The sequence below is a fragment of the Zonotrichia albicollis genome, chromosome 14 (genome assembly GCF_047830755.1).
Source record: "Zonotrichia albicollis isolate bZonAlb1 chromosome 14, bZonAlb1.hap1, whole genome shotgun sequence".
NCBI classification, from domain to species: domain Eukaryota; kingdom Metazoa; phylum Chordata; class Aves; order Passeriformes; family Passerellidae; genus Zonotrichia; species Zonotrichia albicollis.
Window position 1 is genome coordinate 20,036,886 of NC_133832.1, and position 27,805 is coordinate 20,064,690.

At 51.2% G+C, this 27,805-nt stretch overlaps 1 protein-coding gene across 9 annotated transcripts in view; it reads left to right on the plus strand.

Moving 5' to 3' along the window:
• ATP11C (ATPase phospholipid transporting 11C (ATP11C blood group)) overlaps nt 1–27,805 on the plus strand; it is a 55,985-nt gene that overhangs the window by 11,879 nt on the left and 16,301 nt on the right. For 7 of the 9 annotated variants that reach the window (XR_012582619.1, XM_074551408.1, XM_074551412.1 and 4 more), the window contains exons 2-21: nt 6,285–6,404; nt 8,112–8,201; nt 11,328–11,408; nt 12,361–12,468; nt 13,045–13,173; nt 16,108–16,211; nt 16,853–16,903; nt 17,696–17,760; nt 18,460–18,541; nt 18,913–19,063; nt 19,853–20,050; nt 20,916–21,077; nt 21,171–21,328; nt 22,172–22,243; nt 23,106–23,179; nt 23,810–23,913; nt 24,447–24,628; nt 25,141–25,404; nt 25,729–25,903; nt 26,535–26,637. Coding sequence is in view for 8 of the 9 variants with exons in the window: in XM_074551408.1 (XP_074407509.1) it covers nt 6,285–6,404; nt 8,112–8,201; nt 11,328–11,408; nt 12,361–12,468; nt 13,045–13,173; nt 16,108–16,211; nt 16,853–16,903; nt 17,696–17,760; nt 18,460–18,541; nt 18,913–19,063; nt 19,853–20,050; nt 20,916–21,077; nt 21,171–21,328; nt 22,172–22,243; nt 23,106–23,179; nt 23,810–23,913; nt 24,447–24,628; nt 25,141–25,404; nt 25,729–25,903; nt 26,535–26,637 (2,473 nt within the window). In the remaining variant the exon portion in view is untranslated. Of the gene's footprint in view, nt 1–104; nt 250–6,284; nt 6,405–8,111; nt 8,202–11,327; nt 11,409–12,360; nt 12,469–13,044; nt 13,174–16,107; nt 16,212–16,852; nt 16,904–17,695; nt 17,761–18,459; nt 18,542–18,912; nt 19,064–19,852; nt 20,051–20,915; nt 21,078–21,170; nt 21,329–22,171; nt 22,244–23,105; nt 23,180–23,809; nt 23,914–24,446; nt 24,629–25,140; nt 25,405–25,728; nt 25,904–26,534; nt 26,638–27,805 lie in introns of those variants that run through there. The other 2 variants (XM_074551407.1, XM_074551406.1) reach the window with 2 other exon arrangements.

Below are 27,805 nucleotides of genomic sequence, written 5' to 3' on the forward strand. Positions count from 1 at the left end.
CCTTCCATCCCATCCTGGCCAGGATGAGCAGCAGTCCCATCCAGTGGGAGATGAGGCTGGGCAGTGTGTGCCCTTCACCCTGGCCCTATGAGCTCCCAGCATTTCAGATTGGGCTGGCTGTGTTCCCAAGGTCTGTGTGTGTTATTGACCCTCCCGTGCAGGCACAGGAGCTGTGGGGCTGGTTCTGATGCATGGAATGGAGCTCTCTCTGTAGATCAGGAGATCTGCTGAAGGATGTGCTCACTGTGGGTAAGCACAGCCTGAGCTGCTGAATTATTGAGGCTGTTCTCAAAGCGTGGCTCATGTCCTCACAGAAGTGACTAAGGACGAAGTCATAGGAAAATTGGCAAGAAGAAATCTCAATTAAAAATGCATCGGCTGGGCAGTGAGGCTGGTGGATGTTTTGGAGGGGTTACCGTAAATTTATGGAGGCTTTTTAAAATTGTGGCTGTGTTTTCCTTTGTTCTTCTGAGGCTAAGTGAAACAGGAGCTGGAACAGGCTGTTTTGGGAGGTGCTGTTATTTCTGCAAGCTTTTTTTGTAAATCAGGTCGCCTTCTCTACAACTTTTATGATAAATGGAACAATACAGGAGCAATTAGACTTTAAACTATTCATGAGATTGAAGCCAAGTAATGTGATTTAATCTTTCTTTTGCATCTATTTAATATAAGCTGTGCTTTCATTCAAGTGTTTGAGTCTTGTAGTTGTGCTGGTTTAGCAGATGATTTTTTTAAATGCCTGTGGTTTTTATTAGATCTGTTTTCTATGAGTTATTTGTGTTTACGTTGTGGCTTACAGTTATCTTCAGCAAACATGAAAGGAGGAGTTTTTTTTACTGGTTAGTTCTGGTCTTGGTGCTTTCTGGAGCTGTAGTAAATCAGATGCTGGTGGTTTTTTAGTTTTACTTCTGCTGCCGTTTTTTTTCTGGAAACAGGGCCAGAAGGTAGCACAGACACTTGCTTTCCATATGGGGGATATAATTAAAGGCTCTGTTTGCAGCTGCCCTAGAAATAGTTCCTGTTGAGGTGGCTCCTTGTCAGCAGGGACTGCAGGGCACGGGTTCACCTCTCCTGTTGGACTCAGCCTAACTCCATTAATTTTTACCCAGGCTTGCTAATTTTTACCCAGGTTTGCAGCTTTTATCCGGTGCCATCTGGGTGCTGTGCGTGGTGCTGGATTGATGGATTCCCAGAAAGTGGGGAGGGGTCCTGAGGAGGGGTCTCTCCCCAGGGCAGGTGGGAGGTTGTGCTGGGCAGGGACATTGCTGTGAAAGTGGGCACAGATGGAGAAGGGGGCACAAAGGGACCGGTGCCCAAACTCAGGCAGGGAATTGGGGGCTGCTGTAGGCTGCAAATGTAATTGTGCCATCTCTCTGTAATGCTCCAACAGCTTCAAGTCATCAGTGTGTTGGGTTATTCGTTGCATCCATGGGCATTTTTACCTTCAAATCTTACCTGTTCTTGTCTCCTCAAAGAAGAATTTATAGTGGAATGCCAAGCTTCAGGTGACCTACCCTGGCACACAGATGGGCTTTCTGAATTTGGGCAATGTAAGAAAATAACCATTATCTCCCATAATGCCTTGATTTCAGAACTGCTGCTTCTGGCAGAACGTGGGCTTTATAAAAGGTGCAAGAATGGGAAGGTTGGGTTACACCAAAGCATTTCCCATTCCTGTGAGTTTCTTGCTGCAGAGAAGGGTGGTGCTGCAGCAGCAGCCCTGTGTGCCATGCTGGGCAGCCAGGTGCCAGCTTGGGGGATGCTCCTGGCAGAGCAGCCTCACCTCACCTTCACCTGCTGGTTTATCTGGCTCTCAGGCCGTTGGCTTCAGGAGGAATCTGGTTTGGATGCCCTGCTGAGGGATTGGCTCGCTGGTAGGCTTGGTGAGGCACTGGGGCAGTGGGACAGGAGCTCTGAACTGGAGCTTGAGGCCTTGCAGGAGACTCCTGCATCTTTGGGGGTGCAGGAGGATGGTGGCCCTGCTCAGAAACGCCTCCTGCCCTCCCTCCCTGCAGTTCCTGGTGGCTGCAGGGTGCCCGGTGCTGCTGTGATCCCTGCCAGCTGCAGGGAGCTCCCCTGGGTGGCAGGGACAGGTACAGCAGTGGCTCTGTGGTCACCCTCTGCATCCCCAGGTCCCCCAGGCTTGGTGGGGAACACAGGGTGCCTTCCCTGGCTCTGTGCCCACTGCTGATCCCTACAGACAGCTCTGCTTCCCCCAGTGCTCACACCAACACCTCTGGCCCAGGGAGGTGACAAAGTGCCAGGGAAGGGAATGCAATTGTTTATTTTCTTGAATAATCCTTTTGGCAGCCTTGGCTGTAAACAGCAGGAGAAACTCTGGGTTTTGCCTGCACCAGCTCACTCCAGAACTGTGAACTGTGGGCTGTGTTGAGCCCCACCAGGCAGCAAGGCAGCTGCTTCAATTGCATCCAAGTAATATTTCCTTTTTTTTTTTTTTTGCCATCAGAATTAAAATTTTTTCATGAAAGGCAGTTGGAAAAAGTCGTGTAAATCCTCTCCGTGCTAATCTGCATATTTTATAATTTTCCCAAAAGCCTGGCAGTTATTCCCTAAATCTGCCTCTAAGTCCCTGTTCGGAGCTGTTATTAAGGTAGCAATCCATTAATGACCCACGAGGGCTGGGCTGGGCTGCTCCAAAGGGTGACAGCCTGGAGTTCTGAGCTCAGGCTCCCCTCCTGCTGCAGCCTGGGCTGGGCAGGATGGGCTGTGACCCTTCTGGCTCCAGCTGTGGGCAGCTGTGACACTGTGGGTGTGGAGGGAATGGGAATGAAATGCTGTGAGTGGTGGCAGGGCTGGCATGCACCATGGGGTTACAGTGCCACTGTCACCCTGGCATTGCACTCGGTGTGAGGTGAGGCTGCAGGTGAACAACTGAGGGGATTGGAGGGTGAAATCCCCCCTAGGAGCTGGTCCTGAACTCGTGTGGCTTGGTCAGCCCACGCACCACACCTGGATCTGGGTTCTCCTCTGGGGCTTCACATGAGCCTCATGGGTAGTCAGGAAATCCTTGTGAACACTTTTGGGGATCCTTGTGAACACTTTTGGGGATCCTTGTGAACGCTTTTGGGGATCCTTGTGAAAGCTTTTGGGGAATCCTTGTGAGCACTTTTGGGGAATCCTTGTGAGCACTTTTGGGGAATCCTTGTGAGCACTTTTGGGGAATCCTTGTGAGCACTTTTGGGGAATCCTTGTGAGCGCTTTTGGGGAATCCTTGTGAGCGCTTTTGGGGATCCTTGTGAACGCTTTTGGGGAATCCTTGTGAACGCTTTTGGGGAATCCTTGTGAACGCTTTTGGGGAATCCTTGTGAACGCTTTTGGGGAATCCTTGTGAACGCTTTTGGGGAATCCTTGTGAACGCTTTTGGGGAATCCTTGTGAACGCTTTTGGGGAATCCTTGTGAACGCTTTTGGGGAATCCTTGTGAACGCTTTTGGGGAATCCTTGTGAACGCTTTTGGGGAATCCTTGTGAACGCTTTTGGGGAATCCTTGTGAACGCTTTTGGGGAATCCTTGTGAACGCTTTTGGGGATCCCTATGAACACTTTTGGGGATCCCTGTGAACAGTTTTGGGGAATCCTAGTGAACGCTTTTGGAATCCTAGTGAACACTGTCCCAGCAGTGCCTTAGGCAGAGCTCGCTGGTTTCCGTGCCAGGGTGAGAGTGGCAGACCCTGACCCTGCTCCTCCCCAGCGCCGTGCCAGCGGGCAGGGGAAGCTGTTCCTTCCTCCCTGAGCTGCAGGGATGCTCAGCAGGCACGCCTGGCTCCAGAGCACACGGTGGGACCAGCGTGGGGACATCTGTCTCAGCTGCCTGGCACTGCTGTGGCGTGGATGGATGGCTGTGCCTCCTGCTCCTGGGGCTCAGCTTGGGCACACCGTGGCTGGCACCTCCACAATGCAGCAGGTACATCAGGGAGCCTTTGTGGGGCTGGTTTGTGCTTTGAAGAGGTGCAGTTTGCTGCTGGTGTGGCTGGGCACAGTGGCATTCCCCATTTGGGGTCTGTGTGCCAGCCCTGCCCAGCTGGGGGCTCGTGGAGCTGGTCACTGCTGGGGTGGAGGTGGTCACTGCTGGCTCTGTCAGGGTGCAGGGACATCGTGTGGGGCACGAGGATCCTGCTGCTCTGGGCATCAGCCCCTGGAGCTGTGAGCATGGCTGTGGTGTCAGCACCCCTCCCCAGGTACAGGCATGATATAAAAATCCTTCTTTAGTTACAGGTGTGCAGACATGGGTGGGAAACAGAGGAAGGGAAGAGCTGCTGCTGCTGCCTTTGGGCAGGTCCTGCTCCTGGTGCAGCAGGATCCATTCTGCTGTTGTTGCTGCTCCAGGTTCACCAGTTTTAACTGTTCAAAATTTGGGTTTCACCCTTTCCCCAAGCAGCAGTTAGTCCCAAGCGTTCTGTCTTTGCAGGCTTTACTTCAGAGCACCTTTTCTCTAGCTGGGCTTTGTTTGCACCTTTCCAAGTGCCTGTGATGAGCCCTGTGGATGAGGGATGCTGAGCTGGATCCAGGGCACTCCTGGAGCTGCACAATCTGCAGAGGCTGAGCCTGTGCTGGGCAGCTGGCTTGGGACGGGCATTGGGCACTTCTGGCACCTGCTCTGGGGGGTTTCAAGGCAGGCAAGTTGAGGATTAGTGTGGCAAAGTGGAGTATGAACTGCCTGCTGGTGTTTCAGCAGCCCTGCTGCCTGATAGTGCCCTCAAACCATAGACTGTGACCAGTCTTCCCTGTTTTAACATTTGAAAGCTGAACTCTAAGGAAATCTTACCCTGGTCTAACACCACTCTTTCCCCTTCACCCCTCTTCCCCCATTTGCTCTTAGTGGGTATTTTAAATTCACTGTGTAATTTTAACTTCAGCATCACAAAATGCTTCCTGGCGCCAGCCAGGTCTTCTCCTTGGCTGTGAGCATCTGTGGCAAGGACACTTTGTTAAATGAAAGGGGGAACCTGGACAGAATGAAAAGCTGATTTTTCAACTGTCGCACAGTTCTGTTGTTTTTGAAAATAAAGTTTTCTGGTTCAGTGAGGAACTTGGGTGTGCTGGGTGGGACAGAGCCCAGGGTGCTGCTCAGCCCCTGGGAGCTGCAGGGACCTGCCTGGCCTTGCCTTTGTCACAGGCTGGGAAAGGCTTTAAAAGAAGTTAGAGAAGTTGGAAATGCTGAAGGGTTACATTGAAATAGAGGAGCTCTGGTGCTTTTGTGCATTCAGGTACCTTGTTCACTATGTGTTAACACCCTCTCTTTGGCCAGGGGGTCTGTCTGTGCTTTGCAGGTGCTGTCACCTCCCGTGGGGTGGCTGGGCTCTGCTGAGCCCCGTGCCGGCTCCCAGGTGTTTTTGGCTTTGTGCAGGGCTGGGTTCTCCTGCAGGCAGCCCTGTTCCCTGCTGAGGTTTTTCTGCTGCAGCTCCCTTGCCCTGCTGCTGAGCACTGGGGCTGTCAGCAGCCCCCATGACGTGAGGCTGACAGTCACTTGTGACATCTCATTCTGCTTTAAATTAAACCCCCAGCAGGCCCAGCTGGCTCCCCAGCACCGTGTGTGCCATCTCGGGGAGTTTGTGCTGTGAAGCTGTCTGCTTCATCATTCGTGATTTTAGCTGAGGTTTTTAAATAGCAGAAGCAGACCCTTTTGGGTTTTTGAGCTGAGCGGTAAATCTGTGTGTGCCAGTGTGGTGGTGAGACATCCTGCAAGGGTTTGAGGGTTGGGCAGAAGAGTGAGTGTAAGGGAGGGTGCAGTTGGCATCTTCCTCATGCAGTGAATAAACCCAGAGCTGAAGGATTCTCCAGGTTGGGACTAGGGAGAGATGTACAGATGCTAAATTATGTTCCTAATGCCTTGAAGTGCTTGATAAAGACAAGTTCTCCTTCAAGAGGGAAAAACAGCCTGGCACAGGCTGCAGATGCAGGCAGCAGCTGTGCTGCACAGGGCAGCAGTGCAGTGACCTGTCCTGGTGGGGCGTAGGGTGGGCTGTGCTCCTGAGCTGATGCCTGAGCAAAGCTGTGTTCCAGGCTCAGCATGTCCTTGATTGTGGTAAATGACCTTACTCTTCTTCATCCTCTGTGCTTTGGCTGGGGCAGTGAGGTGAATTTCTGAGTTCCAGCTGCCTTATTTCCAGTGAGCAGTGCAGTGTGCTGAGGAGCTGGAAGCTGTGAATGCAGATGTTTGGGGCTCACAGCGGCCTCTCTTTGCCCACAGTGTGCTGGGGAGGAAAAGCTGGTTTTACCCAGATGTTTGGGTTCTTTGGGCTCACAGCTCTCTCTTTGCCTGCAGTGTGCTGGGGAGGAGAAGCGGGTGGGCACGCGCACCGTGCTGGTCGGGCACCGGCCCGTGGCGGACACCGAGGCGTACGTGGCACAGAAGTTCTGTGACAACAGGATTGTCTCCTCCAAGGTGAGCCCCCTGCCCGCCCAGGGCACCCTCGCTCAGCCTGGGTGCTCCCCCTGGTTTGCCCTGGTGCAGGGTTTGCAAACTGGGAGAGCCGGAGTTCCTCCAGGATGGAGGCAAAGGTGCCCCTGCAGGTGCAGCAGCCTGGCACAGCCCTGGCACACAGCTCCAGGCTCTCTCTTGGTATCTTTTTTTCATCCTACCCAAGCCAGTGGGGATGTGGACAAGTTCCTTTCTTGTAGCAAAGCATGTGGACACATTCATTTTGTGGGGTTGGGGATTTTTTTGGTGTGTTTTTTAGAGTTTTCTCACATCCCCTTTGGGAAGAAAAGACAGGTGTATAATACAGCATGAGATAACAGCAGCTCAAATTTTATTTTATAAAGGGCATTACTTTATAAAGGGACTTAAAAATATGATTCCTTCCTTTTTTTTATTCTGTGGGATTTTTCTTTCTTGAGATAGGACAAAAATAACCATGCTCTGTTTATCCCTTTGGATGGAAGGGGGGGAAACATTCATATGGTATTAATGCAGCTTTTGTTTATGGTGGAGAACTGTGATGACACCCATCTGCCTTCTGCTTTGCTTTTCTCCATGACATTCATGAAGCTATTTCGAAAGATTTGAAGCCAATTGGAGTAAAATATCAAACAAGTGGCATTCCATATTGTCAACACAGCTGGATACGTATGCCAGTGCTCAGCATTGCTGATGCTCAGCATGCACTCAGGCTTCAGTTTCTCTGCACTTGAGCTGCAGAGGGGTTTTTCCCTCTCCTTTGTTTCTCTGTACATCTTGGATCTTATCGGTTTTTGTATGTCTGGGTTTATTTTTGGGAAGAGCTTTCAGTCTGTTTAGCTGGTGCAGCATTCCCATTGATGTTTGCTGGCACGCAGAGGGGCCTGAGTGAGGACACCTTCCCCCAGCTCAGCTCCCTCACTGACAAATGGTTTGCTTTAGCACTAATTTTAGTTCTTCCTTGATTTATTTTTGAATGTTATGTCCTTGTTCTTTTTCCCTTTTATATTTGCTAGGCCTGGGACCTGTCCAGTCTCTTTTATAATTAAGTGGGCATTAGTCTTGAGACTTGACTGTTTATTTTTTTTTATTCCAGACAGACTGAAAGATAGATATGAGACCCATTATTTTCCATGTTGTTCTTAAATTCCGCATGCTTTCCAAAGTAAATGATTCAGCACACTTCTTAAAATTATAATGAAGCACGACCTAATACTGAATTTGTATGGGCAAGCATGGCTACTTTTTTTTAACAAAAACATCTCTGAGATGGTTTTGGGAATTTGGAAAAAATGTGTGCACTTTGTAATGAAATCACTTGTGTACAAATGCCTTTTAGATGTTGTCTCACTGTGAGCCACCTCTGACTGCTCAGTGCTCCAGCAGAAAGAGCTGGACCTGGAATTTGGAGCAGGAATTGGGTGGGATCTCGGCCCCAGCTGCAGTGTGGGAATTGTGGAATTTGGTGGGATCTCAGCCCCAGCTGCACTGTGGGAATTGTGGAATTTGGTGGGATCTCAGCCCCAGCTGCAGTGTGGGAATTGTGAATTTCATGTAATCTCAGCCCCAGCTGCAGTGTGCTCCTGGGCTTGGCTCTGGGGCTGTGCTCACCCTGCCATGCCAGAGCAGAGCTGCTCTCCCTGTGGCTCTGCTGCCAGCCTGGCTCTGTCTCAGTGCCCTCTCTCCCCACAGTACACCCTCTGGAACTTCCTCCCCAAGAACCTTTTCGAGCAGTTTCGAAGAATTGCCAACTTCTACTTCCTCATCATCTTCCTCGTGCAGGTAAGAGCTTTGAGGCTGAGCGTGAGTTTGGTTTGGGCTTAACTGACGTTAAACACGGCTTGAACAAGAACTGAGCTTTAGAACTGTTTGTGCTTACAAGAAGTTTGGAAATTTTGGACTTGGAGGCTGTTATAATTCTGCCACAACATCCAAGGCATAAAAATAATAAAAGTATCTGTGCCTGTCTGAGATGGGATTTGAATGACTGCTGAAACACTGAAAAACCATCTTAATTCTAACTGTGAAGGTCATTCAGCCACTGAAAATACACTTGATGCTACGCAATTAAGATCTGTTTTTTGTCACCATTACTGCTTCTGTTTCTTATCTCTATATTTCCCCAAGTGGTATGATATTTTTGTGTCTCAGATATCATGAGTTTCAAGGCAAGCAGGAGAGATGGGATGTACTCAGTAAAATTCAGAAAATGAATAGGATGAGTTTTGGAAACTGAAGCTTGAGGAAGTTGCTCTGCACAGGCAAAGCAGCCAATTTATTGCAGACACAGTGCTGGGTGCCTGAATGCTGTGCTGTGCAGGGAGGGCTCTGGTTCCCAGTCCCTGGCTGTGCAGGAGCAGGGTTCCCAGCCCTGCTGTGTGTGGCTCTGCTGGCAGTGTGACACCAAAGGCCAATTTGCTCTGGCGTCAGCTGGCTTGCCTCCATCTCCTCATTGCGCTGGCATCGCTCCACTTTGTCAGACCCAATTTGTAATTTGCCTTGAACTGAAGCGATACCCTGGAGTCAGGATGTCCTTTTTGTGTAGCTGGCCACTTAGTGACGTGCTATTACATTTTATCTATTGACCCTCTGGCTGTGGAGAGCAGAGAGTATTCCTGATGATGGCCACAAACTGGGTTTGTCTCGCTGCTTGCCCGTTTCAGGCACAGGTGAGAGAAGAGCCTGCTGCTCCTCCTGGCCTTCATTCTGTGGGCAGCTCTGAAATCAGGAAGCAGCCTTGTGGTGGGTTGGAGAACACCCAAAGCCAGCTGAGCAGAGCCCAGCCCTGATCCTGGCTGCTGCACAGAGCAGCCCCTGCCCCAGGTGCTTGTCATGCTGAGACATCCCCTGCCTCAAAAAGGCACTCAGGGCCACTCTGTGCATTTGCTGTACCAAGGGTTATACATTGGAAAATGCCACCCGTGTCTTGAATGTCCGTGCTTCTATTTAAATGTCTGTAAGTTACTGGGGTTGTCCCCCCAGGTGCTGCATGGGGAGTGAGGTGTCTCAGTGCTGGGGGAATTACCTGGGGCACCTGCCCTGCCTGTGTGAAACATTTAATCAAACCTTCTGTTTCTCTGTGGCTGCAGATCCAGCTCTTTGTGAGGCAGAGTGGGTGCGTTCAGCATGAAACGCTGCACACAAACAGTGCAAATCCCTTTGGTTCATGTGCTCCAGCTCTGACAGGAGCCTGCAGGGAATCTCCTGGTGGAAGGGGCTGGCCTGGATGAGCACACCCAATGTTTGTGTAGGCAGACCAGGCTGGTGGCAATAAGCTGTTTCAGGAATCTGCAGAGAGTCCCTTTGAGGAGGAAAGTGGAGATAACTTCTGGAGTGTGGTCCTTAGCGTCCTAAGGAATCTCCTAAGAAGAAACTATTAAGTAACAAGAGGACTTTGTTGCTTTTAAGTGGATTCAAATTAAACTGTTGAGGTCCTGAACCAGTCCAAAAATAGTTTCAGGGGAGTCTGCCTTTCTCCTGGCTTGTTGCTTGTGTGTCCCTCAGCTTTTCACCAGCCACAAAGGGGAAGAGTAGTGTCCAGCCATGGGGCTTTTGCAGGGAGTCCAAACTCTAAATACATATATGAGTTATTCCAGACACTTAATCTGATATTGTGTTCCTGTATCTGTGTGGACAGAAATTGTGCTTTTTAATATAAATACGTACAACTGTAACTTGTCCAGAGCAGGAAACTCTCCTGCTGGGCAGCAGGAGGTCCTCTCCTTTCCCCTTCTCAGCAAGCCAAAGTTCTTCTTGGATTCCCAAGACCTGTCCAGTTTTTGCAGGTAACTTTTGGCTGACTGGCCTAAGCTCCATGGTACTGCCCTGCTGAGTGGCCATCACTGCTGTGTGCAGTGTCTGTGTGACACTTGGCACTGTCCTCACTCAGAGCTGTTCCTCCACATTGGGTTTCCACCAGACTTTCTGCCTGGGAATGCTTTACACCCATTGGAGTGAGCCAGGGCTTTGTGTACCTGGAAATACTTCTGGTGTTTATCTTGGTTTGCTCTCCTGCTGCTTAACTCCTCTGCCATTTATCTGGTTGCTTCTTGTGGTGTCTCTCTTCCACTTCAGAATCTTCTGGCTTTTCTCTCTGGGTTCAGTAGGGCAGGGTGATGTTGCAGTGCACAGCATTTCATAGTCAAAAATGTCCACGAAGCTGATAAGAGGAGTCCTGTCCTTAGCACAGCTTTTTACAGCAGCCTGAAACAATAAATACCCAAATGCTGCTGTTGTGTGAGCGTGCTGGGGAAGCACAAACAAGAGACAAAGCCCCTTTGTGGGCACACAAAGCCTTTCTGCTGAGCTCCCCTGTCCCTTTCATCAGAGCCCCTGGTGCTCCCAGTGTCCCCAGGAGCAGCAGGGAGATGAGCAGGCTGTGGTGGGTGGCTCTGGAAGGTGGGAAGTGAGCAGCAGGGAAATTGTGGTGTGTTGGGAAGGGCTCTCTGCCCTGCCATTTCACCCTGTGGGCCACGTCAGAGGGAGCAGCAGTTCCCACAGCCTGGGGGTCTCACTGCTGCTCAGAGGTCTGGGCTGTGCTTGGGGCTGCCTGCAGTGAGCTCAGCAGGATCCAGCTGTGCCCCAGGCCCCTCTGCAGCCGTGGTGCCTGCAGCATGCTCTGAGCTCCACTCTGAGAGCTCCAACACAAAGCCTGCATTTCTGCTTTGCTTAAATATTCATGTTCTGTTCTGCAGTGTATTTCATAGGTAATTTGGGCTGATGGGTGTTATTTTTAGCCTCCCAGTGTCAGTGGTTCAAGATGACTGGTGCTGCTCTTCCTTGCCTTTCTCCTGTGCTGGGCTCTGACCTGCCCTCAGTGGGATCAGCACCCTTTTCCCCCATAACCACAGGTTTGCTTTGATCTGCAGCCTGAAACCCAGGGCTCAGCAGTCCATTTTTGTCCTGCAGGTGATAGTGGACACCCCAACCAGCCCGGTGACCAGTGGCCTCCCGCTCTTCTTTGTCATCACTGTCACAGCTATCAAACAGGTACAGCTGTCACTGTGGGGGAGATGCTCTTTGAGATAGGTACAAAAACGTGTATTTAAATATGCTCAGAGGCCACCAACGTGTGCTGGGGGGTTTGGTGCCCCCTTTAGAGGGTGATTTGGGCACTGGTGCTTTCCAGGAGAGGCTGCACTTTGGGTGTGGGGTTGGTGTCTCCTGTTGTGGCAGTGGAATCATCCCTGTGCTGCTGAGAGCAGGCCAGGAGGGTCAGTAAGCTTTCTGCTGTAGGTCTGGTGTTGCAGGAATGTTTTTCCTCTTCTTGGAAACGCTCCCTGAGTCCTTGCAGAGACGTGCTCCAAATCCACCCACGCTCTGCTCCGTGTGGGGAGCTGGGAAGGACAGGTTCTGCTCAGCCACTCACCGCTCCTGCAGACGTGTGCTCCTCATCTCCGTGCAGTGCTGAAAGACCCTTTGCCTCCCATCACAGGCACACATGCCATTTAACATTTCCTGAGTGAATAATAAAGAAAGAAGTTTCATCTACGGGGGCTGCAAAGGGAGAGCTGGAATAAAATCTCTCTGCCTCAGATCTCAATGCTCAGTGAAGGCTGAAGAGGAAGAGCCTCATCCTGCGTTACCATAGGAAGGAGTTGCAGGCTGCTGAGTGTATTATTCATATTGTCAGTCTGTTCTTACCACAGCTGAGAATAATAGAAATGTGTTACAGTAGTTCAGCTGCTTGTTGCATGCCCCGCATATAGATTATTTTTGTGTTATTTTAATCTGTTCTGAATCTGTCAAATATGCATATGGAGGTTTTCTAAATGAATTGATTCAGTCTGAGCTGCTCTGGTTGGTGTTTTGTCAGGCATGAAGGAGGTCTGAGGACAGTTGCCTTATTCATTGTTTCCACGTGTCCCTGTGATCCTCACTCCTCCTTTTCATTAGTTACTCACTTTGTAAGGGGTTTGTGCTGCCTGTGTCTGTGCTGTAGGGGTACGAGGACTGGCTGAGGCACAGAGCTGACAACGAGGTGAACAAAAGCAACGTCTTTGTCGTGGAAAATGCAAAGCAAGTGCGGAAAGAGAGTGAAAAAATCAAGGTAACTGTTACCTGAGAGCCTGTGTGCGGCTCTCACTGCGGCTGATGGCAGCACAGAGCTGTGCTGAGGGGACAGGGCAGGGGAGGAGGGCTGTCCTGGGTCAGAGCTGCCCCAGCTTGCTCACTTTGAGCTGAGGTGCTCCAGAGCTGCTCCCAGTGAAGGAGTGAGGCTGCCTTTGATTTCTTTTGAAAAGCTGTCTCACAAAAGCTGTACCAGGGCTGACAGGTGACACATCTGCCAGCATTTTGCACTTCTCCAGGACAGGCAGTCCTCTTCTATTTCCTACTCTCCCAAGGACACCAGGAAAGTACACTTGGCTTTGATGTTAATTTATCACACCGCGCTCCAGGCAAGTACAGTCTCTTGCTCCATCAGGGTTTAGCAGAGGAATAAACACTGGCTGTGCCCCGTGGGTGCTCTGAGTCAGTGCAGGGCTGGGTGACCCTTCAGGCTCTGAAGTGATGGTCAGGGATCTGTGCACCCCCTGGACCCCAGCTTGCCTTTGAGAGAAGCTGAATCACACTCACCTAAAAATGCCTGAGAGGGCTGTTCATGTGAGTGCTCCCTTTCTCCTAGGTTGGAGACATCGTAGAAGTGAAAGCAGATGAGACCTTCCCCTGTGACTTGATATTTCTGGCCTCCAGCAGCACTGATGGCACCTGCTACGTCACCACAGCGAGCCTGGACGGCGAGTCCAACTTCAAGGTCAGGGCTGGGAGGGCAGCTGGTGCTGGGTACCTGGGCACGGCCCTGCTGGGGCTGGGCTGGGCTGGGTACCTGGGCACGGCCCTGCTGGGGCTGGGCTGGGCTGGGTACCTGGGCACGGCCCTGCTGGGGCAGCTGGTGCTGGGCACCTGGGCACGGCCCTGCTGGGGCAGCTGGTGCTGGGCACCTGGGCACGGCCCTGCTGGGGCTGGGCTGGGCTGGGTACCTGGGCACGGCCCTGCTGGGGCTGGGCTGGGGGCTGCTGCTGCATGGAGCCCGTCCCTGTGGCTGCCTGGCTCTCCAGCAGCTCCTGCTCTTGTCTGCCTCCAGGGTGTCAGCAGTGAGCCCTGGGTTGGGCATGGGTTGTTTGGGGGATGGACTGCTCTGTTTGTTTTCACCAGCATGAGAAAAGCATTGCTTCTGGGATTTTCCCTCCCTTTCCCTGGAGCAAGCAGTGAAACTTAATACTAGTCCTGCTCAGGATGAGTATCTCCAGTTTATTTTCTTTCTTTCTTTCTTTCTGTATCTCCTCTTCTCTAAACTAGGGAAAGAAGCAACAACAAAGAGCTTATATACGTCAGAAGACATGAATGTTTGGTTTCACTTGAGTTTGATAAATATTTGTATAAATATAATACAGACTATAATAATATTATAACAATATAATAAGTATATGATAAATACACAGATACTAGCAGCTGCAGCAGTAGGACTGGAAGATGCTTTACCATGACATGATTCATTCCAGCACACTGTGAGTCAGTGGGAACACCACGGTGGAGCTGATGTGCTGTTCTGGGATTTGTGGCTCCTCTCCATGGGTGGCTGGTGCTGGATAACCTGAGTGGGAGCTGTGGCACAGTGCTGGCTCCACTAGCGAGGAGGACCTGGAGCTTGGAAGTGGCTTGAGGCTAGAAATAGCCAACCATGTTAAAGGCTATTGCTTATTTGTGTCAGGTGTGATATATGCATCAGTTCACATTACTTGTGCCGAGTCTTGGCTCTTACCAACTTGTGAGTTGGAGATGTGATGCTGAGTTTCTATATCAAGCACTGTGCTGGTTTTTTCTTGGTTTGTGGATTCCTGTAGGTGACTGGGAGCTGTCTCCTGTTTCATGAGGAGGGGAAGATGAGTTTGAAGGGGGAGAGCGAATAGAAAAGCCAGCTTTGTTTGGGGAAATAGATCTAACATCAGGAACCAGGGTTTGCTGTAAAAGGGGAATGAGAGAGGCACATTTGGGTAATCACCAAACCTCGTCTGCAGGGGTACCTGCTGCCTTCCTGCTGGGCATTTTTCTGGGATTTGGGGCATGTCTGGTTGGGGTATGGGAAAGGTGCCTGACTGAATGAAACTGGAATAGAAATGTAAAAGAGATTTGGTCAGGGCTCTGTCTTTGAAGCACAAATCTTTGGCCATACATTAGCTAACAGAACATGTGTTTTCTAAATGCACTAAAGAGTGTAAAGATTGTGGAATTGATTGGGAGATGCCTTTGAAGTATCCCTCAGTAATTGCACAGTGTCTCTGCTGATGGGGCATTGCAAACCCCCCACAAGGGCTGGCTTTGGGCACTGCAGGAGCAGTTTTGAGCAAAGCTGTGATGTGTCCATGTGTGCTGGAGAGGCAGGCAGGTCAGCAGAGCACACGGAGAGGGGATGGCTCCTGCCATGGCTGCAGTGTGTGTAACTCCAGGGATACACACAGAGGAGGGGATATCTCACTCCATGGCTGCAGTGTGTGTAACTCCTGGGATGCACACAGAGGAGGGGATGGCTCACTCCATGGCTGCAGTGTGTGTAACTCTGGGGTGCACACAGAGGAGGGGATGGCTCACTCCATGGCTGCAGTGTGTGTAACTCTGGGATGCACACAGAGGAGGGATATCTCACTCCATGGCTGCAGTGTGTGTAACTCCAGGGATCACAGGGCAGGGATGCACAGGGCAGGAGGGGATGGCTCACTCCATGGCTGCAGTGTGTGTAACTCTGGGATGCACAGGGCAGGGATGCACAGGGCAGGAGGGGATGGCTCACTCCATGGCTGCAGTGTGTGTAACTCCAGGGATGCACACAGAGGAGGGGATATCTCACTCCATGGCTGCAGTGTGTGTAACTCCAGGGATACACACAGAGGAGGGGATGGCTCACTCCATGGCTGCAGTGTGTGTAACTCCAGGGATACACACAGAGGAGGGGATGGCTCACTCCATGGCTGCAGTGTGTGTAACTCCAGGGATACACACAGAGGAGGGGATGGCTCACTCCATGGCTGCAGTGTGTGTGACTCCAGGGATCACAGGGCAGGGATGCACACGTCAGGAGCGGAGGAAGCGCTTTAATGAATTTGTTTATGAAGATGGATCGAGGCAGCCTGCCGTGAGCCTGCCGTGACTGGGAGCTCTGAGCAGCTCCTATAAATAGAGCCTGAAAGGCAGCGAGCAGATCCTTTGTGGGCTTTTCAGTTAATTATGAGAGATGAACCTTTGCAGCAGCAGCTGCTAAAAATAGCTGGGAGTCTGCCAGGGCTGTGCCTGGTCCTGCTGCTGGAGCTGCTGTGTGGTTACCATCAGGAGCCAGGGCAGGTGGGCAGCTCCTCCTCCTCGGGGCCACCTGCAGCCTCCCTGCACCCCAGGCAGGGCAGAGCCCCAGGGAAAAGCCAGGGATGCTCTGCTTTTGGGGGATGCCTTGCTGAGACAGCCAGCAGCTGCTTGCTGCTGTGGTTTCTCTTAGCATCGGTGACTTCATTCTGTCTCATCAGTGACTTCATTCTGTCTCTCAGAGATGCTTCAACTGCCTGGTGGGAGCGTGGTGAGGGCTCTGGGAGCTGCTGGTGCTGACAGGCTTGTGCAGGATGGCATTTGGAGTGATGGGGTGTAAAGCTTGGGGTGGCATTGCTGCTGGGCCTGCAGTGACCCTGCGTGTGCTCCCGTGCAGACCCACTACGCCGTGCGGGACACCACCGTGCTCTGCACTGACGAAGCCATCGACACCCTCACGGCCACCATCGAGTGTGAGCAGCCCCAGCCCGACCTCTACAAGTGAGTCTGGCCCTCCTGCCTCCCCCCTGCCTCCTCCCCTGCCTGTGCTGCCCTGGGCTCATCCTCTGCACACACATCAGCACTGTCACTCGGGCATCTGCAGTTCAGCAAAGCAAATGCCATCTTCTTTGTGGCAAAGACCAAAAGGTGGCTCAAGGCACTGATAAGTTGCTGGGCCTCCTCTGTGTGAGCATGGCAAAGTCTTCAGAGCTCAGTGTCTTTGCAGAAGAGCCTCACCTGTGCAGCAGTTGTTGTGGTACAATGAGCTGGTTTTTGTCAGCTCAGCAGCAGGAATGGCCCCCGCACCTGTGTTTAGGCCACTCTTGCCTTCCCAGTAAGGTGCATTGGGCAGAATGACTTCCAGGAGTGAGTTCTCTGTTTTTAGATCCCTTAGGGAGGTTTTCTGGGCTGTGTTACAGTCTGCAATGGGGATGTGCTGGGCTCTGTGAGCACCCTGAGCATGGCGACTGTGTGGCTTCTCCCTGTCCTGAGCACAGCCAGCCCTCTGAAACATTAAACTCTCAGATTCACTAGTTTCTGGATTTGCTTCCATTTCCTGTCAATGTTATTTTTGTTATTTTGTTATTTTTATAGTGTTTATAATGTGTCTGTAACAAGAGTTGCTCATATTTCTATCACAGATTTGTTGGAAGGATTATCATCTATGGGAGTAACCAAGAGCCTGTAGCCAGGTTGGTCCTGCAGCTGCCTGTTGGGCATCTACAGAGAATTTCAGAGATCTGAGCTTGTCCTGCCATCATTTGGGAATTTTTTTTCTTTAACCATTCCAAAGATTTCACTCTAAAAGGAGTCCTCCCTTCTGCCATCCTGTGGTTTGTTTGAGCCCCTTTTGGGGAAACAGTGCAGAACCACCTGATAATGTCCTGCCCTGCTGATGGGGCACAAGTTTATCAGGTAATGACAAAATACGGTCATTGGAAGGTAAGTAAGAACTCAAACATCAATCAGAATGTTCCACAGAAAAAATGAGCAGGTGATGTCCATAAACCATCCAAAACATTGGCTCTCACCAGAGCATGCTGGATGGGTTTTGTGCTCTGGTGGGGCTGTTCATACCCTGGGAGCAAAAATCTGGGCGTTTCAAAGAGAAATAAAAACACAAATGGGGCGGCCAGCATTGACTGCCTGGGCTGGAATGGACACAGTCTTCTAATGATTTTAACATTGCATTTTTGTATAGGTACTGGAACATACTGGATCTGAACATTTTGCAGTTATTCCTCAAAAGCCTTACTGAAAAGCCCCCAATAAGAGTGGAGTCTTGCATCAGGGATAGTATTTGTAAGATAAAATGGAAATGTAATTGCATAAAGAGACAAACTCAGGCAAGGCCCCAATTTAATGTACAAATCATGTAATCAGACATGAGGAAACTTTGTTTATCTTTCTATTCTAATTCTAATTTATGAAGTAGTTTGAATGTTCTTTGAGTGATGCAATGTTATAATTTCTTTTATGTTTAGGTCTTTGGGTCCTGAAAACCTGTTGTTGAAAGGTGCTACCCTCAAAAATACCAAGAAGATTTACGGTGAGGTTATTTTTCTTTGTTTATTTAAATAGTTCTGATAAGTGGTGACAAATGTAGATGTTCCCTACTGAACCTGGGGAGGGAACATCTCTGCAGCCTGTCTGCCTGGGCTGTGCAGTTTTCATGCAAGCTGGTTGCAGAGTGGCCAGGTGAAGTTAGGAGGCACTGGTTCCATGTGCAGGGCTGCCCAGGTGTGTTAATTCAGCAGAGCAAGCTTTTCCTTTTGCCTGGGACACCAAGAGCAGGGAGCTGTGCCCAGATCCTGTCTGGGAGCACAGTCTCAGATAATGGTGGTGGAGGGTGGGGCTGTGGTGGGAGGCTGATGCTTCTCCTGGCTCTATGTGACCCATGGGCTTTGTGTGATCCATGGCTCCTGCTCTGGGATGCAGCAGTGACATTCCTGGCTCTGTGTGACCCATGGGCTCTGTGTGATCCATGGGCTCCTGCTCTGGGATGCAGCAGTGACATTCCTGGCTCTGTGTGACCCATGGGCTCTGTGTGATCCATGGCTCCTGCTCTAGGATGCAGCAGTGACATTCCTGGGCAGCCTCAGGTGTTCCTGGAGCAGAGCAGCCCCTGGGTGGTGCCTCCTGCTCCAGCTGGGACTGGGTTTGGTGTAAGCACCGCTGCCCTGGTGGCCCCGTGCCAGCTGCTCCCTCCAGGCTCTGTCCCTTATGAGCCCTGCCTTGGTTCCTGCAGGAGTTGCAGTCTATACTGGCATGGAAACAAAAATGGCTCTCAACTACCAAGGGAAATCTCAGAAACGCTCTGCAGTAGAGAAGTGAGTATTTGTGTTCAGGAGAGAATCGGTAAAACCTGTTGGGTTTGGGATTGTTTTTAATGGATGGTTGGTACAGAAGTAATCCCCATACCACTGCCTTTTGTTTCAGATGCTCTCTGATTGCATAGAAAAATCTGGGTATTTGATAAAGCATATCTTGCAAGAAGCAGAATCATTTAGTAGCTTTTTTATTTAAAAACAAAATTAAGAAATGTGTAAATATATGAACCTGACCCTGAGTATCAGCAGTGTCAAAAGCAAATGTTCTGTAATTCCCTTCTTGAAAGTAAGGAAGTCTTGTTCTTGCCTATTTACATGTTTTTCTCTATAAAAATAGCTGCAAGAATTTAAAAAAGAAACCTGTTTTTCAGATCCATCAACGCTTTCTTGATAGTGTATTTATGCATCTTATTGGGCAAGGCCACTGTGTGCACAACTCTGAAATATGTCTGGCAGAGTAATCCATTTAATGATGAGCCTTGGTACAACGAGAAGACTAAAAAAGAGAGAGACACGTTCAAGGTGAGTGGATTTGTGTTTCAGCACCTCCTCCAGCTTCACTTGCTCTGGCTGTTTAGTTTAATCTGTTGTGCCTGCTGCCAGCCCTGGGAGTCCTGTTTGCTCACACAAAGTGCTGTTGTTTCCTTTGGTCCCTCCTGCTGTTTGTGCTTCTTTTGTGCCTCCCTCGTGCTTGTGCACAGTGATATTTGTGTGGAATGGGGCAGAACATAAATAAATACTGTATAATGTAGAAATACAGCTGATGTAACCTGGGTCCTTATCTGAACTTGAGATATCTTTCAGCTTTGAGTAGGTGAACCTAGATTGAGGCCATGTCAACCAGTGTGTTAAACTTGCCCAGACGTGGGCAGTCAAGCCTGAGACAGAGAGTGTGAGTGTGCAGGGATCCACACTGGGTGGGTTATTGAGGTGATGGGTTGTGTACGGGGATGTCACTGCACACTTGTACCCCTGCCACAGCCTCACTGGTCTCAAGCCATCTGCTCCTCTTTTCTGGTTTCCTGGGGTCAGGATGAGCCTGTAGCAGTGTATTTTGAGAGGAATATGCTTATGAAACACTGTTTTGGTCACTGTGGAGCAGTGAGATGGACTCCTGTTCCTGGTAGGTCTGCAGAAGACAGTGGGATTTTCTGTGCCAAAGGAAATTGGGATTTAGCCCTGTATCTCAGCTGTATTCATTTTCATGTTGTCTTTTCCTAATTAACCTTTTCTGAGAAGCTGTTTAGAACCCCTGAGGTACAAACTGCCCCTGAGAGCCACAGGCTGCATCTTCTCCTCTTTGCTGTGCAGGTGCTGCGGATGTTCACGGACTTCCTGTCGTTCATGGTCCTCTTCAACTTCATCATCCCCGTCTCCATGTACGTTACAGTGGAGATGCAGAAGTTCTTGGGCTCCTTCTTCATCTCCTGGGACAAGGAGATGTACGATGAGGAGATCCAGGAGGGAGCGCTGGTGAACACGTCGGACCTGAACGAGGAGCTGGGGCAGGTCAGCATGCTGTGTTTGTGGGGTCTGTGGGGATGGAAATGGGGCTGGGGGTGCCCTCCCTGCGAGGAGCCCTTGCTGTGGCCATCCCTGGCATCCCCTGGGGCCGGAGCCTCACCCAGGGCTGTGGTGGCACTTTCCATTGGATGTGATTGCACACTCTCTGCCAGCCAGATAAGGTTATAAATAGTGCATGAAAGAGCAGGAACTGGGTCACATCAATTGTTTCCATTTTGGGCAGGATCAGGCGCAGTGCTCTGCGTGTCAGGGTGCTTTCTTTCGCTGCTTCAATTAAAAATTAAAAACCCTCTGTCTCTGTGAGGATTAGTGAAAATGCCTGCCCAGTCGTCTCCCTGGGCGTGCAGAGCACGTGCAGCTGGGGCACCCAGACAGCTCAGGCTTCCCTTCCTGCTCTGCAGCACGAGGGATGAGTGCAGGGCATCTGAGTGCCTCCTGCTTTTGGTTTTGCTGTAAAAACAAGAATAAAAACACACTTGGAGTAGCAATTAGCTAATTGAAATACAGCTCCAAGATGAAAATCCCCAAAGGAGGCAGCAGACCTGCAGCAGCAGTTCTGTAGGCACTAGAGCTATAGCAGAGGACCCAGGGAAGTGAATGAGGGGAAAGTGAAGAGCCTGGAGACAGATTTTAACTCTTCAGAAGCTGCCTCCTGCCCCCCCATGCAACAGGCTGAAAAGCAAAGGAGCAGAGTACAGAGCTACAGAGGGGTGCAGTGGGCACCTGTGTCTGTCTGCAGTTGGGTTGGGATACCCAGGTGCCCTGCACAGTGGCACAGATGCCCTGCAATGCCCCAGGCTGTGTTCCTGGGGCTCCCTGCCCAGCCCTGTGCAGCTGCCTGCTGTTGCAGGTGGAGTACGTGTTCACAGACAAGACAGGCACGCTGACAGAGAACAGCATGGAGTTCATCGAGTGCTGCATCGACGGGCACAAGTACAAGGACTGCATGGCAGAGGTGGATGGCTTCTCCCAGCCTGATGGGCCCCTCAAGTACTATGGCAAGGCTGAGAAGGTGAGGGCTGTGTGTGCTGGTGGCTGTAGGGGTTTTGGGGCAGCTCCTGGCTGGGTGTGCAGCTGCTAACAGCCCTCCCTGTGTCCTGCCCAGAGCCGTGAGGAGCTGTTCCTGAGAGCCCTGTGCCTGTGCCACACGGTCCAGATCAAGGAGGCAGACCAGGTGGATGGGCTGGTGGCACACCCAGAACGCAAATACACCTACATCTCCTCCTCCCCAGACGAGATCGCTCTGGTCAAAGGCGCAGAAAAGTAAGGACGTGGAGATGTTGGCTCTTTGATTCCCTCTCTGGTGGGAAGGAGGGAGGTGAGGGTGATCTGGGGGTGACAGATCCCTTGTCATGGACTGTCTGCATGTTGTGATAGCAGTGCTGAACCTGCAGTGCTGTGAGCCTGTGGGCTCAGGTGAGCTCCCTGGTAAAGGGATGCTCTGTAAAGGATCTTCCTGGGAGCCCATGGTTTGCATTCACTGAGAGCAGCCCCAAGGTGCTGCAGTGCCCAGATGTGGCAGGAGCTTCTTTGCTGGAGCCCACCTGGCCTTGTGTTTAATCCCCTAGAAACAGAGACCAGTTACCACATGCATATTGCAGTGAAACTTTTTCCTTGCCATGCAGTGGCAAAATAATAGGATGGTTAATTCTGTCAACCCCACATTTGAGTCCTGCCAGAGATGCTCGAGGGCAGGCTGGGTGGGGCCTGCTCTAGTGAAAGGTGTCCTTGTCCATGGCAGGGGTTTGGCACTAGGTGATCTCTCCAGCCCAAACCTTTCAGTGATTCTGTGCTCTTGCCAGCCCCTGGGTTTGGATGGAGGCCGTTGCAGCTGTGTGCACTTGCTCATGGCTTGTAGAGCTGCCAGAGAGCCAGTGGACCACGTGCAGAGGCTCTGTGTGTCTGTGTGCTCCAGTGCCCAGGCTCTCCAGGGGATGGGAGCAGTGCCAGGACATCATAGCAGGCTCTGCATGGAGCACACAAACATCCAGCCCTGCTCCTCAGCTCGGGCTCTCTGCAGTGCAGGGGCGAAACGAGAACATTGTTGTGTGTGATATGTGCCAATGGGTGTTTTCAATGCTCTTCTGTCCTTTTGTTTATTGACAGGTATGGTTTCACTTTTCTAGGACTTGAAAACAATTTCATGAAAATCCGAAACCAAAAGAATGAAACTGAGATGTAAGTGCTGGTGGGGAACAGGGCTGCTCTTCTGCACCACTCCCACCCAGCTGATGGAGTTTGACCTTGCCAGGCTGACCAGAGCTGTTCCTTGAGGGCAGCCAGGCCGTGCTGACCTGCTCCAAGACTCCTGTCCCATTTACAAAGCACAGCACATCAAGGCTTGGGCAAAAAGAGTCACTTGCAAAAAGCCACGGGTGGTTTTGTGATGTCTAAATTCAGGTCCCTCAGGAGCCTGCAGTCCTTTGTGTGTATCCTTCATCTGCCCCAGCTTGTGCAGGTGGCTCCTGGCATTCAGGAGGTGGCTGCTGACCTTATGGGCCGTGGCTGGGGCTCACAGCAGGACACTGAGCCTGAACTCGTGACGTGGCTCCATTTCTGTAACCTTTTCTTCCCTTCCCAAGCTGAAAATAGTTAGATTTTACCCTGTGCTCACAGCTTGGTGGACATCTGTGAGTCACTGACCCAATCCCAGCACTCCCTGGAAACTTGCCTTCGCAAGCAAGTTTCACTTCTTGCTTCCCTCAAAAAGAAACTTCATATTTAACTGTGAGACTCAGTGTAACTGCTTGTGGCACGGGGTGCCCCATTCCCTGCTGAGCCCCTGCCCAGCCTGGGGGCTCGGTGCCCTGGTGGGCACCCACACCTTCGGTCCCATGCTCAGAGCACCACAGGACCACTGCAATTTGGGTTTTTTCCTCCATTTTCTTGTGCAGTAGCTGTAAAATTAATTCCCAGGTGGCTGATGCCACTTGTAGGGTGTATTGATTTCTGCAGCTCATTGCTAGTGATTTTCTGTCTCCAGTAGTTATTTTTCTATTTTTCCTGTACCGAGCCAAAGCTTTTTTCCCTTTCTCTGAAGGTACCAACTTCTGCATGTGCTGAACTTTGATCCTGTCCGGCGGCGCATGAGTGTCATTGTGAGAACCAGCACAGGTACGGGCACGGAGCTCCTGTGGGCTCTGCAGCTGTGTGCACACTGTGGAACACATCCTCCTCCTTCCTGTCACCCACACAGCCTGGCTCTTGGCTCTGACTCAATCCTGTCCTGGGACTGGCTGCTGTAGAGTTAATTCTCCTCCATGGGAGCTGTTTGGGACCAGCAGCTCATCAGGGGATGAGAACAGTGACCCATGGCGAGCTCCCTGCCTGCCTGCCGGGCTCCAGGCTGGAACAGGCACAGGGAGGACATGTGAGAATGTCCCCTGAGTGGGATGGGGTTTCATGGCAGTAACAGACAACAATGCAGAGGTCACCATCCTTCTCGAGTGTCAGCCCTGCGAGGTTTGGGATGCTGCTCTTACCCTCCCTGGAAAGTTTGCCAAGGCTTGCAGCTGCAGTGTCCTGCAGGAAACTTGCTCAGAGGCAGGTAGGGACACGCAGAGACTCGGCCAGAGGAGTGTCACAGGCTGCTCCAAGGCCATTTTTGGTAGGCAGTTGGGTTTCTGGCAGTTCCCTCTTTAGTCCTCCCAGATTTCCTCCCTCTGCATCACTTGCTTGCTGTTGGCATTGTTAACTCCTTCTGCAGCTTGTGAGTCCCATAAACTATTTATAACTTGTTTTTAGGAAAGTTGCTCCTCTTCTGCAAAGGAGCAGACTCCTCTATTTTTCCGAGGGTGCAGCAAGAAGAAATCCAGCAAACAAAAGTCCACGTGGACCGCAATGCCATGGTGAGCACACGGGTGGGACTTGGCTGGCTCCTGGGGTCAGGAAGGCTTATTCCAAACATAGGGATGTGACCTTGCTCTAGAGTGAAGTGTTGAAAATGTGAGTGTCACTTCATTGTTTTGATGTCAGGCTCCTTTCCTTTTCTGTTTGGTTGGCTTCCACCTTTATTTGATATACTTATATGGTCTCCATCACAGTTGTCCAGCATCTCCAGGCAAGTTAAAAATAGAAGTAACATCAGCAGCCTGGTCCCAGTGTGGTGGCCCCCAGTGCTGCTCTCCCTGCTGGCTGCACACTCCCAGCCCTGCTCCTTCTCTTGGTTTCTTTCTGCACATAAGAAGCAGAACCACAATTACTCTGTACAAACACAGAAAATTGCTCTTTTGACACAAGCCAACAAATTATCCCTGCCCTCAGGGGCAGTACTGCCAGAAGCACTGATGGCAGACAAAAGCACCAGCCCTGAAGTGAGGAGCTGTAAAAAACCTGGATTGAGGGCATTTGCCCACTTTGTTTTGTCTCCCTCCCCTGCCAGGATGGCTACCGAACACTCTGTGTGGCCTTCAAGGAGCTGACTGAAAAGGAGTATGACAGGATTGACAGGCAGCTCAATGAGGCCAAGATGGCTCTGCAGGACAGGGAGGAGAAGATGGCCAAGGTTTTTGATGACACCGAGGCAGACATGCACCTGATTGGGGCTACAGCTGTAGAGGACAGGTAAGGAGGTGCCTATGGTTCCTCTGTGATGTGACCCTATGGCCTGGACTCGCTGTGGTGGAGCTGAACAGCCAGGGACATGCTGGCAGTGTCCAGGGCAATTAATTACACCATGGCACAACCCATTTCACAGTGCCCTAGTTGCTTAAATTGGCTGGTGTAGTAGGAATTGGGATTTATTAATGAAACTACAGAAATACTTGCACTTCTGGAGAGTGAATTAAGCACACAGCATTAATTTGCACATCAAAACAAATTCAATTCCACATTCAGTTATAGTAACTGCAAGTGTAAATTAAACTCTTACTGTGAGGCCTAAGAGTCAAGAGTATATTTCTCTTTTTGTCTGCAAATCAAAATTTGGTATTGCTGACTTGTAATCCTTATTCCTGTGGCAGCGGTCTCCCCAGCAGGGGAACAGCAGTTCCCTTCTCCTGAGCTGGTGTTTCTGGGTGCAGAGGCAGGCTCAGGCTGCGTGAGCAGGTGCAGTGATGCTCTGTTTCTGCCCGCAGGCTGCAGGAGCAGCTGGCAGAGACCATCGAGGCCCTGCACGCCGCTGGCATGAAGGTGTGGGTGCTGACAGGGGACAAGATGGAGACGGCCAAGTCCACGTGCTACGCCTGCAGGCTGTTCCAGACCAGCACCGAGCTGCTGGAGCTGACGGCCAGGACGGTGGGCGAGGGCGACAGGAAGGAGGATCGGCTCCATGAGCTGCTGCTGGAGTACCACAAAAAGCTCATCCAGGACCTGCCCAAAACCAGGGCTGGCCTCAAGAGGTGGGTGGGCAGAGGACACAGCTGTGCCCATTTCAGATGCAGAAATAGAACCATGCTGGGGCCCTGGGGACTGGGTACTCGCAGACACTGTGAGCGGTTCCTTTGCTTTGCTCATCATCTCTGCTGTTAGCTGGCTTTGAACTTCGTTGCACTGTTCCCTTAGTGAGGGCACGTGCTAAGGCTAAGCTTTTTAAAATTGCAAAGTCCCAAAAAATGGATGGGAAGAAGATTAACCCAAAGCCAGGGGTTTTTCACTAAGATGATACCAGCAGCTAGGCTGCCTCAGTCTGATGCAGTTCCAAACGTGTCCCTTGTTGTGCCCAGAAGCTGGACGTTGAGTCAGGAGTATGGACTGATCATAGATGGCTCCACGCTGTCGCTGATACTCAACCCCTCTCAGGACTGTGGCTCCAGCAATTACAAAAGCATCTTCCTGCAGATCTGCCTGAAGTGCACTGCAGTGCTCTGCTGCCGGATGGCTCCCCTACAGAAAGCACAGGTATTTATTTACCTCTCACTGTGGCACACCCTGAATTCAGCAGCTGGGACTTCAGCTGAGCATCCTAAGCGAGCAGGACTTCTCCAGGCTGTGTGTAAGCCTCGTCTGAGCTTCAGAGCAGGATGAAAGCACACCATTCTTTCACATCTGAATGCAAACCCTTTGTTTAATATGCTGGCAGGACCCTATAAACCCAGGCCAATTAGAAATAAACAAAACCTCCCAGTTTGCTATTTTTTTTTTTCCTTTCCAAATTTGTCAAGTGGAGTTGGTGACTTCCTCAGTGCAGCAGATGACGTCCCAGGCTGATAAGTGATGTGTTTCTGCAGCCTGGGATGCGTGAGAGAGCCCACCCTTGGGAGAGCAGGGTCTGGCAGGAGGGAAGAGCAGGATGTTGATCTGGGGTTTGTTTTTAAATCCTGTCCTTCAGCCCTGCACAGCTGGGTTGGGCTTCTGCTCTGGCTGTGGCTGCACAGCAAGGAAAGAGGGCTTTTATTAACCTGAGCTCTCCAGGTGTTATTGCTGCTGTAAAAGCCTGATTGCTTGTCCTGGGGGGTGCAGTGGCAAGGTCTCTGGAGGCTTTTTAACTGAATTTTGGGTTCTGCTGCTGTCCTTTTTTAAAATCTCTTAGATTGTGCGAATGGTGAAGAACACGAAAGGAAGCCCGATAACCCTGTCCATAGGGGATGGTGCAAATGATGTCAGCATGATTCTGGAAGCACATGTTGGGATAGGTAAGAGTCCCTGGAACAGCATCTCACAGCCCAGACCTGTCTACTCTGCCTGGGGCTCCCTTCTGAGGTGCAGTTGGTGTTTCTGATTGCACGTGGCTAAACCAATCCCGCTGAAAAATGTGGGAAGTCTGCTCTTGCTTTCCTTGGAGGCAGAGTTTAACTCCAGATTAATGCTGAGATCACAGAATCATGGAATTGTGTGGGTTGGAAGGGGCCTTTAAAGGGTCCCATCCCTGCAGTGAGCAGGGAAATCTGCAGCTGCATCCAGCTCCTCAGCTGTGTACAGCCTGATCTTGAGTGTTGCCAGGGATGGGGCACCCACAGCCTCTCTGGGCAGCCTGTGCCAGTGTTCTGCCATGCCCACTGGGGAGGGGAGAGGTGAGATACTCATCTGCTGCTCACCAGTGCCAGCACCGTTCTCTGCGTCAGTGACACACTGCAGGTGATGTTCCAAAACTGCCCTGAGCAGTGGTGGTGCTTGCTTGGGGCTCAGGGAGAAGGGGCACAAGCAGCAGACAGATGGTGGTTGGTGGCAGGGCAGTGGCAGGGCCAGGCTCTGTGCCATCTGGTGGCAGCAGCCCAGCACAGCACCCACAGGGGTTTGGGGGCTGGTGCCCAGGTGTGCTGGGCCTGCCCTGTCCTGTGACCCACAGCAGCTGGAGGCTCCTCCTGTCTCCTCTGAAATACGGAGCCTCCTGTAACACCACTGAGGAGGGGTCAGTGGGAGAGAAGGGGCACATTCCTCCTTTGGGGCTGTTGGAGATGCTGTGGTGCCCTCTAATGCAGGGAATCCAGGGCAGCCCATCTGGATGTGCCTTTTGTGAGCAGAACAGCTCTGGGGATGGCTCAGGAGGCTGAGCAGCTATAACTGAGCTGTGAGAGATGCAGGCCAGCCCGGGGGAACCAATTCCTTATCTTCCATCAGGTCTGCCTAGACTCCCTGCTCACACCAGGCCCTTACAGGAAATCACAGAGCAGCCTAAATATAGCTGAGAACCTCCAGAGGCAGGTCTGAGTGTTGTGGAGCCAAAACCACACCAAGTGTTCGTGCTTGGTCTCCTGGGGCTCTCAGAGGGAAGCTCAGCCCTTGTCCCTTTGAGGCACTGAGTGATGTGAGCAGACCTGGGGACAGCATCCAGGCTGCAGCCCTTGGATTAACCCTTGCATG